This window comes from Muscardinus avellanarius, assembly GCF_963383645.1.
Source record: "Muscardinus avellanarius genome assembly, chromosome: 14".
Classification (NCBI taxonomy): Eukaryota; Metazoa; Chordata; class Mammalia; order Rodentia; family Gliridae; genus Muscardinus; species Muscardinus avellanarius.
Genome location: NC_137800.1, coordinates 4,491,166 through 4,503,519, shown reverse-complemented (window position 1 = coordinate 4,503,519; position 12,354 = coordinate 4,491,166). Strand labels below are relative to the sequence as shown.

Below are 12,354 nucleotides of genomic sequence, written 5' to 3'. Positions count from 1 at the left end.
GGCATGGTGTCTCAGCAGAACTTGTCGATCATTTCATTTTAAAAGATCTTTCCAGAGGGACTTGAGATAATAGGAGAAGCTCCCGTGGAGCAGGGAGGTGGTCTAGGGGCGGGTCGGGGTGGGGAGCGGGAGAATGCATGAAGGAAAGGCGGCGCACTGACTTCACGTGCTGGGTGAGAACACCAAGGCCAACTCAACAGCCTGTGTGGGGGCGGCGGGGTGGGAGGGAGCCGGGAAGCCCACCTGCGTGCATCGAGGTCACCATCACTATGACCTCCATTATGACGCGAGACCACGACGCACCAATAGGAGTATAAAAGAAAAAAAGGGAAAGACTTAAAATATCTTCCCCTTTAAGGTCCTTCACTGAGGCGTTTACAGTGTGCTGGCATGACCCTTAGCGCTGGGCGGGCTTTTGAAATGAGGATGCGCCTGCGCCCAGGTGGAGGTGTGCACTTCTCCAGCCTCTGCCCCGGCTTCCTGCTCAGGTATTTGTCCGGCCTCCCCCCGACCCAAGTCTGACCTATTCTCAAGCTTTCTGCAACGAAGAGCACAGAGGAAGGACTCTGTGTGGTTTCTTTTGCTCCGCATCATGCCTGGGATGACTCTTAATTTTAACAACAGTCTGTTATTTTTGGAAATCAAGTCCGGCGGTACTAACATACTCTGTGTGTCTCCTCGGGGCAGCACTCACACACCAAAACAAGGCTCCCACTGTGAGGAAAGGACTCGTGGCAAGTGCAACCAAGGAACTCACTTAGAAAGTTCTAGTTGAAATCACATCATTGGCTACGAAACATATTTCATTTCCTAATTATCTAGAGAAACGGACAGGTGAATCCACAATGACTTGGTAGTAAGAGGGCTCTTCCATGGCAAGGTGCGACTCCGAATGTCTTGGCTGTGTCTTTAGCTACACAGATTCCTTCTTAGAATGCAATTTTATACAGAATTTTACTTCAGTATAAATACTGCCATAGAAGCAAAATGATGGGTGTGTTTAAACTCCATTCAAAGAAGAGGCACCTTCATTTTATGGTCAAATTCTGCGTGTCTGGTCTGTCTCAGCACCGGAGAGAAGGCGGCCTCTCCCCTCCTCCAGTGTGAACAACAGGCCCCCGACACAGAAATGTGATAACTGTCCTCTGGAAACCAGGCAGAAATAGCCCTGCCCCTGGAACTGGCAGTCTGTAACAACAAGCTCGGCACAGCATGTCTCGTTTTGCAGAGAGGTACTGGCTCCTCTGGGGTCAGGGGGCTTGGGGAGACACAATTAGAAGCCCAGAGCTTCGTCCGAGTCATAATCAGCACCCGCAGTTCCCAGCCTCTTCTCCTCCCAGTGAAGTCAAGCTGCAGTCACCCATGGAGATCGCAGAAGACATCACAGACAGGCAACAAGCTCCGGGGTTTCCAGGGACTTCCAAAGGGAGCGGCAGTCCAGCCAAACGATCGCGATTCTGCCTAAGACACTTGCTGTCGAATTTCGGATCAAGAAATGGAGATGGGTGGAAAGCAGTGGGGAGGCCGCACCACCTGTCCTGCTGCAGATGCTGCAGTGAACGCACCTTGCATTTGCTGCATTGCTCGGCTCTCAAAATACGCTGCAATTAGCTTTGGAGTGAGTTTGCTGAAACGCTTAAAATACATTAAAACTTGAAAGAGTGATCCGCAAAGCCAGGCCTTGTTAGACACATAATTTGTGTTTCTAATGTGAGTTGCAAAAAGATCGGTCACTTTTAGCTTTTGCAGTACTCAGGCAAATGAACAAGTCTGTAAAGTATGTGCACACACGGGACTGGAATTATGTAAATATATATAAAAAAGAAAGACCTTGTAGCTTTAAACACTTGGAAGGATGGGTACTGAACCAGAGGTTAAAGGACAGATAATCTAATCAAGCAGAAGGGGTTGATTTTCTTTTTGAAATAGTTTGGAAAAGGATGAAATTTAGCCGTAATAAAAATCATTAAATTAAAAAGCTGTAGCCACATCTCTATAAACACAACAAGCAAAATGAAAAGAATTGGTGCAGGCCTGTAATCCCAGGACTTGAGAGGCTGAGGCAGGAGAATTGCAGGTTAGAGCCCTGCCTTGAAAATTTTGTGAGGCCCTCGACAACTTAGACTCTGTTACAAAAAAAAAAAAAAAAAAAAATAGGGCTGGGGTGTAGCTTGAAGATAGAATGGCCCTGGGTTCAATCCCTAGTGCAGAAAAGAAGGAGGAGGAGGAAAAGGAAGAGGAGGAGGAAGAGGAGGAGGAAGAGGAGAAGAGGAGGAGGAGGAGGAAGAGGAAGAGGAGGAGGAAGAGGAAGAGGAGGAGGTGGAGGAGGAAGAGGAGGAGAGTGAGATGACCTCTCTTGCCTAGAAATTCCTGTGCTGCACTGGGGTTGGTAATACAGGCAGGTCTGGGTGGTTTTGCCCCTCAGACCTGAGCAAGATCAGAGCCCCCAGCACACAGTAGGCATGACACACTTTTGAATCTCTGTGTATTCTAATCCAGGGCAAGGCAGGGAGAAGGGTGTTCAGGCAAGAGACCATGAGCAGCCCTGAGGACAGAGAAAGCAATGACGGGCACCCGGGTCAAGGTGGGCCACAGCCAGCTCCACATGAGATGGCGCCTGCACCCGAGCCTGCGTGTACAATAATCCTGGGTGCCATGAGCATTACCCCCAAGTTCTCTCTATGGGAATTCCTTCCACCTTTGGGGTGCTGGCAGAAGGAGGAGATAAGAGGCAGAAGGGCGTGGCTGGGGTTGGTGCGGGCGGAGCAGCACCCAGGGAGCACATTCCCAGATTTCTCCAGCATGCCTGCCTGCATCCCCAAGCCCACCCCTTTACAAAGAAACAGCAGAACTTCCCGTGTCTGCATGGAGGACAGGGATGAGCTTGCTTGGGAAGTCATCCGAGCGTCTCTTGCTCCACCCCTGCCAGCCATCTTGTGACCCTACAAATCCAGTGCACGCTAAAAACCAAGAAACACCTGCTTCAATGGTGATCACACTGCCTCACTCAGAGGCCTGCTCAGGATTTTAGGGACCCTGCAGAACACAGGAAGAGCAGAACCAGGACAGAGAAGAGGCTTTGGTGTCGGAGCAGTTTAAAGTAAGAACTCTAACACGCAGCAGATTTTAAAAGGTAAACACAGGTACGCGTGAGGTGGTGACAGCACTCGGTAGGGAGGGCTACGGCTAATTCTCTGTGACCCAGGTCATGTGCCCTCCTCAATGTGAACTCAACGACATCACTGGGTCCAAGGCCTCTCCCACTCCACCCTGACTACTCAATAGCCACTGCTCCACAGAGAGTGGAAAAGGATATCCATCCATTAACCCATCCATCTAATCATCCATCCATCCACTCACCCACCCAACCATTCATCCATCCATCCAAGTCTGTCCGTCCATCCGTCCGTCTGTCCGTCCATCCATCCATCCATCCATCCATCGTGAATTTCAAAGCTTTCTATTTGGCACAAAAGACAGTGAGGTATTTGCTTATGTTTTTTCTCTTTCATTATGTCTTAAATTCAGAAAGTAAGAGCACTTTAGTTTCATTAAGAAAAGAAAAAGGACTGGATGCGGTGGTGCATCTTGTAATCCCAGTAACTGGGAGGCTGAGACAGGAGGATCACAGGTTTGCAGCCAGTCTCAGCTAGTGAGGCCCTCTGCAACTTGGTGAGACCCTGTTTCAAAAATAAAGAATAAAAAATAGGGCTGGGGGGTGTACCGTGGAAGTAGAATGCCCTGGATTCATTCCCAGTACGGCCAAAAAAATAAAAGAAGAAATGTGCAGTCTACCGTAGTCTACATTCATCGCTGTCACTCTCAGGGTTGAATTTCAACTGCTCCCATTTGTAATCATTTATAACTATGCATTTTAAGAGAGATGGAATAGTTTTACATTTTATTTCTACCTCTGTAGGAAATATGAGTGGAATTTCCTAAGCAGACAACTTAGTATCCCTGGCAAGAGACAAGTCGCAGACTCTCTTAGAGGCCGCTGGGTATCTGCTGGCTGAAGGGCCTATGCAGCCTTGTCAGCCCTGCTGCTTCTCCTCATGGCGACCTTTGTCTCTTCCCGGGCTCCAGCCTGGCCCTCTCCAGTCTACCAGCAAGCCTGTCCCTCCAGGACACTGGCTTCTGCCCAGCTCTGCTCCCCACCCCTCGCAGCACATTGTCTGCTGAGAGCTAAAATCAAAAGATCCCACTGGGGCCCAGCAGCACTTCACTGGCTTGCGCAGAGCCTGCAGACTCTGGTCCACAAGGCTGTGGGGAGGTGTCACGTCTTCTGAGCCTCAGGTCTCCTATTAGTCCTACTGCGCCATCTTAGGGAATACCACTGGTGCCCACCTTGAACTTCTGCGCCATTCCAGAGAAAAGTCTTGCTGTGGGTCCCCCCATAGCCCAGCCCCCTTCCCGGACTCCTTGGCTGCCCGCTGCCTCCGGACGCCAGTGGGAATCTCCTCAGCACACCCCAAAGCATGAGAGAGGGGTTGAGCCCACCGGGCCTCTTGCCCATGGAGGCCGGATGTCCTCCTCTGTGTCCCAGGTGGACTGCGCGAAGACACGGTTCCCAGGGTTCCCCAGAAGGTCCTGTGGGAGTTCGCCATCTGCCACAGTGCCGGCAGAGTGAGTCCACGTGTTTGAATTGGCCATCGCTCCTCCCTGCCCCCTCGCCCGTCCCCCTCGGCCGCGCTCTGGGACCACTTCCTAAATAAACTTCCTGCATGCCTGCCCTGCTCTCAGGCCCTGCTCCTGGGGAAACCCAAGCAAAGAATGTGAGAATCCACTGAGATGTTCTTTTTAAATTGTGTGTGTGTGTGTGTGTGTGTGTGTGTGTGTGTGTGTGTGTGAGAGAGAGAGAGCGCTCTTGCAGACTGCTGCGACTGCCCTTGTTGCGTGCATGTCACTTGATCTTAGTGTCTGCAGCTTTGCATCTGCCTCTCGACTTACAGGATTAGTGCAAGTATCTAGTGTCTGGAAGGGGCTGGAGCCTGAGCTCTAAGAGAGATTTGAGTAAATATTTGTACCCCGACAGCTCTCTGAAAGATGCTCGTGTGTTAAACCCTAATCCTCGTGCCATACGGCATGACCAAGCGAATACACACAAGGCAACGGCTCCAACCTCACTAAACCTGCTCCCACTCATCAGGTCTGCTGCTGGGAAGAGCCCTGTGTCAGGGGAAATGACTGGAAAGTTCTGGGAGGACGACACATTTCCTTCTTAGAGTTTGGAGCGACGATAAGGGGGCCAGAGGCAGAGGTGTAGGCAGGCGCTACAGCCTCAGTTGCATGCAGACGCAGTTCAAGCGAGACAGAGAGAGCCAGGCGTGATGCCACGGGGCACGGCACCGCGTGTGCAAGTCACTCTGAGCTCGCACGCCCCAGCCTTCAACTCCACTGCGTCTTCCAGTTTACCGCGCTCCCCGAGGCAGCGTTGAGTCTCTGTACTAAAGCAGGTGGAGAAGAGGCTGGCTCTCCAGGCACAGGGTGGGAGGGCAGAACGCCACTGGAGTTATTCACAAGAAAGAGGTAAAAAATGATGGGTCAGAACTCAGTAGATCTGGGAAGAGCATGGAGGGGCCTGTGCAGGGTGGGGTCCCATGGCCAGGCAGAAGGCAGCTCCCAGCTTCCTTCTGAAAATGCAAAGAAAAGGGTGAAGTCAGAGCATCAGTGGGTGCCGAGCAGCTCTGAAACGGCTTCTCAGGTTACACAGTTCAGGTCTGGCCTCAGCACACAGAGATTAGGGCAAACTCGCTTCCCAGCTCAGAGGGCATCGCGCGGACCCCAGCCTGGCCAGGCACCCGCTCCGGGCTCTGGCGCATGTGCAGGAGGCCGAGGCTGCCAGGCCGCTAACCTTTCACCTCAAGACCTCTCCTGGACACTGCTGGGCGCAACACAGCTTGGGCAGCAGAGTCTCTAGATTTAAAAAATAGAACCGAAAAAACAAGTTTACTGGAGGGGAATAAAGCCCAGCTTTGCCACTTTCCTGTCTGGAGGCCTCACATGATTTTTCAGAGTTTCCTCATGACACAGAACCAAGAACATTAGGTCAAAATCTTTTCCAACAGAACATCTCTGGAGTTAATAATCCTGCGCTCAAGTTTTCAAGCTAATTACACGAGCAATTGTCATGTGTGCTATTTTCAGGGTATGAACGAGGAAGGGTTATTGAATGCCAGTATCTGAAGCAAATGCTGACCTACAGTGTTAGAAGATCTAAAAATAAATATAAAATCTGTTGGTATTAAAATGTGTGAGAGAGACCTCGAGTGGGTGCCAGGCTTGCCTCATCACAACTCACTCTTGTGGTGTGTAACTCAGTCCCAAGAGACCTAACCCACTCCTGAAAGAGAGGCATTAACCCCTTCTGAGGGCCCCGAGACCCAGTCACCTCCCGCTGGGCCCCACCTCTTCAAGACCCATCGCCTCCTGACACGGAGGCTCTGGGATGAAGCTCCCCACCGTGATGCTTTAGGGACCAGCCAGGCTCAGCTCACAGCAGGTGCACACAGACTGGGAGGAGCTTGTCTCTTTCCTGTACACCAGGTTTTAGGTTGCCAGACTTCAAGTATAAATACTAATCGCACTGTATTTTACCATTAGGGATTAAAAAAAAAAAAAGCTTTCAAACCTATGGCATAAAGTAGGTCTTCAAATAGATTTTTAAAAAATTTTATTGGTGCACTGTAGTCATACATCGTAATGGATTATAAGATGGCAGAGGCGTGCATGCACACAAATTACATCATTTACAGGGAAATGGATGGAACTGAAGGACATTATGCTAAGTGAGATTGTCAGTCACAAAAAATAAGAAATGAGCTGCTCTCCCTACTATGTGGACGCTAGGGAGAAAATGGGTCCTAGAGGAACTCTCGACGAAGGAGGAGAAACTAGAGATGAGCAAATAGATTTGAGAGATGCAGAAGATGCCAAGCACTTAGAAATAAGGTTTCAGATCGAATGACTAATGGCGGCCTCTCCACGCTCGCCCTTCCCTAGCTTGAGACTTACATCCAGGACAACATGAAGAAGGAGATGGTGGAGATACAGCAGAATGCGGTGCAGAACCAGACCGCCGTCATGATAGAGATCGGGACGAACCTTCTCAACCAAACGGCGGAGCAGACGCGGAAGCTGACGGATGTGGAAGCCCAAGTGAGTGCCGGGCAGGGGCCGCAAGGCCCAGCTCATGGGGTGACGGGAAACGAAGGAAGAAAAGGGAGGCTCAGTCATGCATGGCTAGCCGCGAACCTAACTGGGAAATATGTTTGCAGTGTGTGTGTGTGTGTGTGTGGGGGGGGTACTGGGAAGGGAATCCAGGGGAACTTGTGACTCGGTCAGAACATTCCAGGTGGGGAGAGTGCTGTGGGCAGTGAGTGGAGATGCTCCGAGCTGCAGGCGGTGGGCCTGCCTCTCTAGGAGCCTGCCTCTGGCTCCTAACTAGCCCCTTCATAGTCTTATGAACTTAGTATCTTCTTCCTCTGAGATTTAAGTCATGCTTCAAAAACAATAGTGGATTTAACCATCAACGATTCCCATCACAAATGATTCCTTGTGATGCTTTAGCTAAAAGGACCCAGAAATGTTAGACGTTAGTCAGGATGGGTGTGAGGTCCTGTGGGTAAGAAAAATCAGAGCCCTTACATGCTCATGAGAGAGACTGCTTTTAGAACAGTACAGGCACCCTTTTATTATCTGTCCCCAAACTGTTAGATGAGACAGAGAAAAGAGATGAGTCAAAGACTTTTATAATAAGATAGAATAACCAATGATTTGATTACCAAGTTTTTCACGAATATCAGGCTCAGAACAATAGAATTAATCTTTTATGCAGTATATCATGAGTACCAAATATTTAATCCTAGCTGGTACTGAAGCCTAAAAGTGAAAAGGTAGCAACAGTTTCAAAATAAATACACCCCTGCGTCCACAGTCAGTTAGTAGGCTCAGTTAGTAATGACTAACATTCCTCAGCTTTGGATAGTAAAACCAGAGGGCAATAAAGCGTATCCAAAAACATCCCATGAGTAGAACACATCTTACGTTTTCAGATAATAGCAATTAAACGTGGTAAGACGCAGAACAGCCACACAGCCCTCGCCACATCCTTCGTAAGTCAGGTTCAATGTGCTTTTGTTGAGTCGTATGACTTTTTCAAAAGCCTGTTATGAAATACAGTATCATATAATCCAGGAAAACAGGAAAATAGCAACACGGGTGGAGAGAAAACTGTCTATAAATTCCAGCTAAACACATGAGCAGACTGAGCCAAGAGAGGATGTCAAGGGCTTGAAGAATCAAGGCCCAATCCCTTCACGGGCAGTTGCTGACCAGCTACGGACTCTATGAAACAGGTTCAAACCCCGGCATAAAGATGTCAGGTCAGCGTGATTCTAGCCTGGCCGAGTGGGACGGAGCAAGTGGCCCTGATAGGTGGCTGGAGGGCTGAGATCCTCAGAACAGTGAGCTGGCCGTTGGCTCGGTCACCAGCTGTCAGCAGCCGTCAGACCTGCTCACCTGTGTGGTGTAGACACAGTGCAGTCATGCCTCCGCCGTGCAGCGCCCAGAGCCTGTCACTCTGCCCCTCTCCCAAAATGTACTCATTTTATAATCCTAGTGAGTTAAGTAGGAGACCCGATCTTCCAGTTCCTTTGAGAAAAAACACACACGGGTAGGCCAGCTCTGTGTTCCAAGGGTTAAAGTTGGAACCCAAGCCCTCATGTTGGCCAAGGCCTTTACTCACTGACAGAGGAGTTTCCATGACACAAATTCAGTCAGCTCTGTCTAAGAACTGGGCCATCGCTGAGACGCACTGTGGGGCAGGCCAGGGCTTTTGCAAATGACAAAGACACCCAGAAAACAATGATTCTTTCAAGGATGTGGATTCCTTGGCAGCAATTGTGACTTACATTTACACGTGATATCATATCCTGAATAGCCATGGCACGGAGGATGTGAGTAACCAATTCTTCCTGCTTAAAGGCAGCCGAGCACCGAAGAATCCGTCTTTCAAGTTGCTCGAATACAATGGGAAAAGCGATACCGCACATGTTGTGCACCAGAAAGGCCCATAAAGCAAAACTGGGGCTCCACTGTATATCGACATTTTATTGTTTCCTAATTGGTTGCAAAGACTTTCAAAATAGGAAAAAGAAAAATAGCGAAGAAAACACAAACATGCGGACGCAAACCTGGCTAAACACGCGGACGAAAACTAGGAAATGCCAGGCTGAAAAGGAGCTGTGTTTTTCTATAATGGACGTAGGTGACTTTCATCCCTTTGTCTACTGACAAACAAAACAGCACGGGAACAGCATTCTGTTTGATCAGAGGGAAATTATTTTTTATTTATCAGCAGTTTTAATCTACAAAATACGACTCTGTATACTTCCACTTGTCTCGCTGTGTAAAAACGATAAAATACGGCACAACTAGAAAAATATCATAATCTCCACGCAAACACCATTGTCCAGAACTATTAACTACTTTCTAAAATAAACACATGGTGAAAAACAGTCCACACACCTGGATGGCATCCAAGATACCCAGGCTCTTGTGAGAATGGGGAAGAGGCCAGCACAAGACCCGTGGGTTAATGAAGGCCGTGTTACCTTTTCTGGTGATTTGAATGAATGAATGAATGAATGAATGAGAAGGGGCAGATGAAATTAACTAAAAAGATAAACAGGAATTTTATTTCATTACATTTAGGTATTAAATCAGACAACAAGGCTTGAACTCCAGCTTCTGGAACATTCCCTGTCTACGAACAAATTGGAAAAACAGATTTTGGACCAGACCAGTGAAATAAACAAGCTGCAGGATAAGAACAGGTAACGACTAGTAGAAAAATGCTCAGAATTAGAACTGCACTCTTTCCAGACAGAAAGTCTTTCTCTGTGGCTTTGAAACAGTGCGCTTCTTCAGGTGCAGTGTGTGGACCAGGGCACCCGTGAGAGGCAGCAGGGAGAGGGTTTGGGGAAAAGCCCTGAACCGACAGGACTCGTATGTGGGGCAGTCCTCAGTTCTGCTTCTCAGCCTCTGGTCCCTGCCGGCTGTCTTACAGTGAGCCTCCAGACTCCTTCCTCTCGCAGGTCCATGTGTAAGGGGCACAGCCGGGGCGGGGAGCTCTGGCCTCGGTGTCGTAATGTTAACTTGGCCACGTTCCTTTGCCTCTGGGGACTCTGTTCCTCCTACTTAAGACGATTCGCAGTAGGAAATAGCACGGAACTTACATGTATGTCAGTATTTGATAAAGTAAAAACCAAAGTTAATGTTGAAATGACTCAGTTAACAGCTAGCTAAAATCAGAAAAAAAAATACCAAGATAAAAAAACCCAGAAACAAAAGTTTCAGGTGGCAGGTGAGGACCGTTTTCGAGGTTTATTCTAGATGGGCTGCATCCGGTAATTTTACTCACGTCCACGGTGTGCTTATTTCCTTGTATTTAGTTACGATATATTTGACATGGACAACAGTCACCATAGTGTGTCCTTCCTACTTTGCAATTTAAGTAATCCTTTAGTCTTGGTCAAATCACCATGCACGATCATTCTTTACAGTTAATCAAGAGCTAAACTGCAGCGATTCTTCCTGTTCTTTGGCCACTACGTTTAATAGCACATAGAATTTTCTTATATAAAAATTTTTCTCCCGTGCTTCAATTTTCTCTCTCCCTCCCCCCCCCCCTCTTTTCTGCGGGTCAGGGGATGGAGCCCAGAGGCATTTGACCTCCAAGCTACACCCCCTGCCCAATTTTTTATTATTTATTTTTGAAACAGGGTCTCACTGAGTTGCAGAGGGCCTCACTTAGTAGCTGAGGCTGTCCGCGAACCACGATCCTCTGGTCTCTGCCTCCCAAGTGCTGGGATTACAAGCATGCCCACCATGTCCGGCTTAGGATGTAACAGTTTGAGGGTAACACTTGGGTTAAAATGATCTTGCTGCTTTCACTTTGTGGTCATGCTGGGAGCACATGGAAGCTGACCAAAGGCACCTGTTGCTTGCTCTATTCATAGGATCTCTCAGAAACCTGGGACGGGCCCAGTTTGTTGCACATACACACCCTAGTACTGAATACGGTTCCTCCCTGTGGTTTTTGAATGTAACATGCTACAATAAGCCAGGCGCAGTGGCTCACGCTTGTGACCCCAGTATACTCGAAAGGTTGAGAGAGGAGGATCCAAGTTCATGGCCAGCCTGGGCAAGTAGTGAGACTCATCAGCCTAGTGAGACCCTGTTTCAAAATAAAAATAAAATAGGACTGGGGGCGGAGCTCGGTGGTAGAATGCCCCTGGTTAATCCTCCTTCCCACACATAAGAAAGTTAACCAAGATGCTGCAATGCCGAAATGAACAGCTAAATATACTATGTCACCTCGTACCATCTTTGTAAATTCAGTTGTCCTGCAGCGTCCATGGGAGATGGGGTCCAGGATCCCCTTGCAACACCAAAGCCCACGGATGCACAAGTCCCTTATAGAAATTGGCACAGTGCTTGCTTAGAGCCTCCACACACCCTCCTGCATACCTTAAGCCATCTCTAGACTATTCCGTGCCTAACATAATACAAATGCCATGCAAATATTTGTTGTACTGATTTAGGGGATAATGACAGAATAAAAAAGTCTGTACATGTTTTATACAGACATACTTTTTTCCCCCAAATATTTTCGATTTGAGGTTGGTTGAATGCACAGGCACAGAACTGAATATGGAGTTAACCGTGCTTGTCAGATCATACTGCCTTTTACTCAGAAAAATAACAATCTTACGCCGGGTGTGGTGGCGCACGCTTGTAATCCCCGCGCTTGGGAGGCTGAGACAGGACGATAGTGCAGGTTCGAAGCCAGCCGCGCGCGCTGGCTTAGGAGACCCTGTTTCCAAATAAAAATGTAAAAATAGGTCTGGGAGTGTAGCCCGGAGGTAGAAGGGCTTCCAGGAACCCCAGTACCACCAAAAACAAACAAACAAACAAAAAACAAAACAAAACCAACCAACCAAACAAAAAACAACAACAAAAAAACACAATCTTATTCCTTAGTTTAGACTTGTTGCTTGGAACAGACAAACTTGGCAATATAAATTGAATTACCCAGTGAGATGCTTTGAAATATAACCAACAACTTCAGTGGTTTTTTTTCTTTGTCATCTCACGATCTGGTGAGAATTACTTTGCCAACGCAGGTTCGCGATGTGTAGGACGGCGATTCCAACCATTTTGTAGTTGCTGTGTTCTTTGGTCTTTCTTGCTTAAATGATCTTTCACTTTTTTTCCAATTTAAATCCTTCACATTTTTCCCTAACTTAATTTACATGAATCAATAATGTGCTTTTCCAGCAATTCGAATCT

General features: G+C 48.1%; 2 protein-coding genes across 3 annotated transcripts in view; one reads left to right on the top strand and one right to left on the bottom strand.

Annotated features, from left to right (window-relative positions):
* MCPH1 (microcephalin 1) overlaps nt 1-12,354 on the bottom strand; it is a gene marked incomplete at both ends in the record, with an annotated part of 174,063 nt that overhangs the window by 67,709 nt on the left and 94,000 nt on the right. The window lies entirely within an intron of this gene.
* Nucleotides 1-12,354, top strand: part of ANGPT2 (angiopoietin 2) — a gene marked incomplete at both ends in the record, with an annotated part of 51,311 nt that overhangs the window by 17,872 nt on the left and 21,085 nt on the right. Inside the window, 2 exons of one of the 2 annotated variants that reach the window (XM_080709798.1) lie at nt 7,003-7,158; nt 9,715-9,836. In XM_080709798.1, coding sequence (XP_080565924.1) covers nt 7,003-7,158; nt 9,715-9,836 — 278 coding nt within the window. The remainder of the gene's footprint in view (nt 1-7,002; nt 7,159-9,714; nt 9,837-12,354) is intronic. The other variant, XM_080709799.1, reaches the window with a different exon arrangement.